This window comes from Suillus paluster, assembly GCF_016628075.1.
Source record: "Suillus paluster strain FC165 chromosome Unknown EDB91scaffold_209, whole genome shotgun sequence".
Taxonomy (NCBI): Eukaryota; Fungi; Basidiomycota; class Agaricomycetes; order Boletales; family Suillaceae; genus Suillus; species Suillus paluster.
The window spans coordinates 3681-5448 of NW_024537769.1; the positions used below are offsets into that span (position 1 = coordinate 3681).

A 1768-nucleotide genomic window follows, 5' to 3' on the forward strand; every position below is an offset into this window, starting at 1 on the left:
ACGGAACGACCAGACTGTGGAGCACAGAAACATGGCGGCTACAAGGAACAATCCAATGCGGGGGTGGCGTCAATTGCGTTCGGCATTCCCCGTCTGGCGAACATCTTGCCATCGCGACAGGTAGTGCTGCCGTGGTCCAGTCCCGAACCGTGGTTCGAACCTGACCATTGGTCAGGTTCGTCCTTGGTTCGGTCCATGGTCCAGCATTTTGCACGGACCGAACCGGAACGAGGTTCGTGGTCCGCTAACTCCTGTGCGGTTCATCTATAGGTTCGGACCTTCCCGAACCGTTCCGAACCCGGAACCGAATCTTCCTTGCAACGCCTTCAAGGCTCAAGCACACGCTTATGGTCATTTTGACTTCTCGATCCTCAAGATTCGCCATGGTCACTTTGACCTTTGGCATTCTCAAGACTTTTTTCGACTTATCCTGTCCGGAGGTTCGCATCCCGCACACCCTGCTGTCCGATAAAGCCTACCTGTCCAATCAAGCTCGAGGTACGACTTTTCCATCAAATCAAGTGCAATAAACTGATTGATCTGATATATTGATATATTTTTTTAGGATCTGTCAATGCATACTACGAGTTAGTAGGAGATTGGGTATTCACATATAAAGGGAGCAAGGTGAGTGATATATTTCGACTACCGGTACAATGTCTGAACCTGAAGCACAGTGTGCCCTCAACCCAGACGGGTCTCTAAAGGACGCCAAAGACATCGTTTTTTACAACGATCCTGATGATGCCGTCCCCATTTCCACTCCATCCTCTGCCCAACCCCCCACAGACGCCTTCTCTGTGCTACTGCAGACTGGACGCAAACCAGTGCCACTTACTGCAGGTGCTCGACGCTCCATTCGCACCTCTAAACCTTCTGCACGCCTTCGTGATTCCGACAACGCTTGTTCTTCAACAAGCCGCAAGCGCGCATTATCTAGTGCAACCGAGCAACTAGTTAGGAAGAAGGTTGTGTTACAGCTCTCCGCTCCATTATCAGACGATGAAGACTCTCATGCAGCTGGTGCTGACACGGATATTGATACTGACCACGGTGCTGGTCAATCAGATGAGGCCGAGGACGATGATGTACCAGCACCTGAGGACGAACCTGAGGACGAACCCGAAGATCTTCAAGACACCACCATCCGAGCCACTTTATCAAAGAGTGAGCGCACCGCTGATATTCGAACAATCTTCACTCGCGACGACAAACATTGGGTCTGCAAACCTTGCAGGGATGCTGGTGAACTTGAAAGCAAGTACACGTTTCGCGGAGGTATCTCTACACTACGCACGCACATTTGTCGGTATGTTCACGTCTTCTTTCTCTTGAATGATCACTAATATTATATATCTATCAGTAATAAAGCCCATTTTCAACTTTACAAGTCACGCTGCGAAGCCGCAAACATCACCATGCACCCTCGAGCGGTTCCAACTGGTGAGGTTCAATCCCTGTGAGTGACATTTGCCGTATTGTAGTGTGTTGTACTGATTCATAGATAGTTCAAGGCAATCCACCCTCGATGGCAGCCTTGCCCCGAAAGCGCCCATGTTTACCAAGGCAGGGCTTCTGGGGTATATCATGGAGCTGATTGTGACCGAGGACGAGGCATTGCAGCTCGTCGACAAACCAGCCTTCCGCAACTTGCTTCGTTATGTCCGCCCTGCCCTTGCTGAAAGTGACGTGCCACACCGCACAAAACTTACGGAGACTGTTAAGGCCCGCGCAGTGCAGGTGGTCAACGTCATTCGTGAGCGTCTCG

General features: G+C 50.8%; 1 protein-coding gene across 1 annotated transcript; it reads left to right on the forward strand.

Moving 5' to 3' along the window:
- Positions 1-656: 656 nt before the first annotated feature.
- Positions 657-1346, forward strand: EDB91DRAFT_1064581 (uncharacterized protein; the record flags this gene model as incomplete). The annotated part of the gene is made up of 1 exon (XM_041314717.1): positions 657-1346. One exon carries the CDS (start codon positions 657-659, stop codon positions 1344-1346), a length of 690 nt encoding a protein of 229 aa, XP_041169150.1.
- Between the last annotated feature and the right edge of the window lie 422 nt (positions 1347-1768).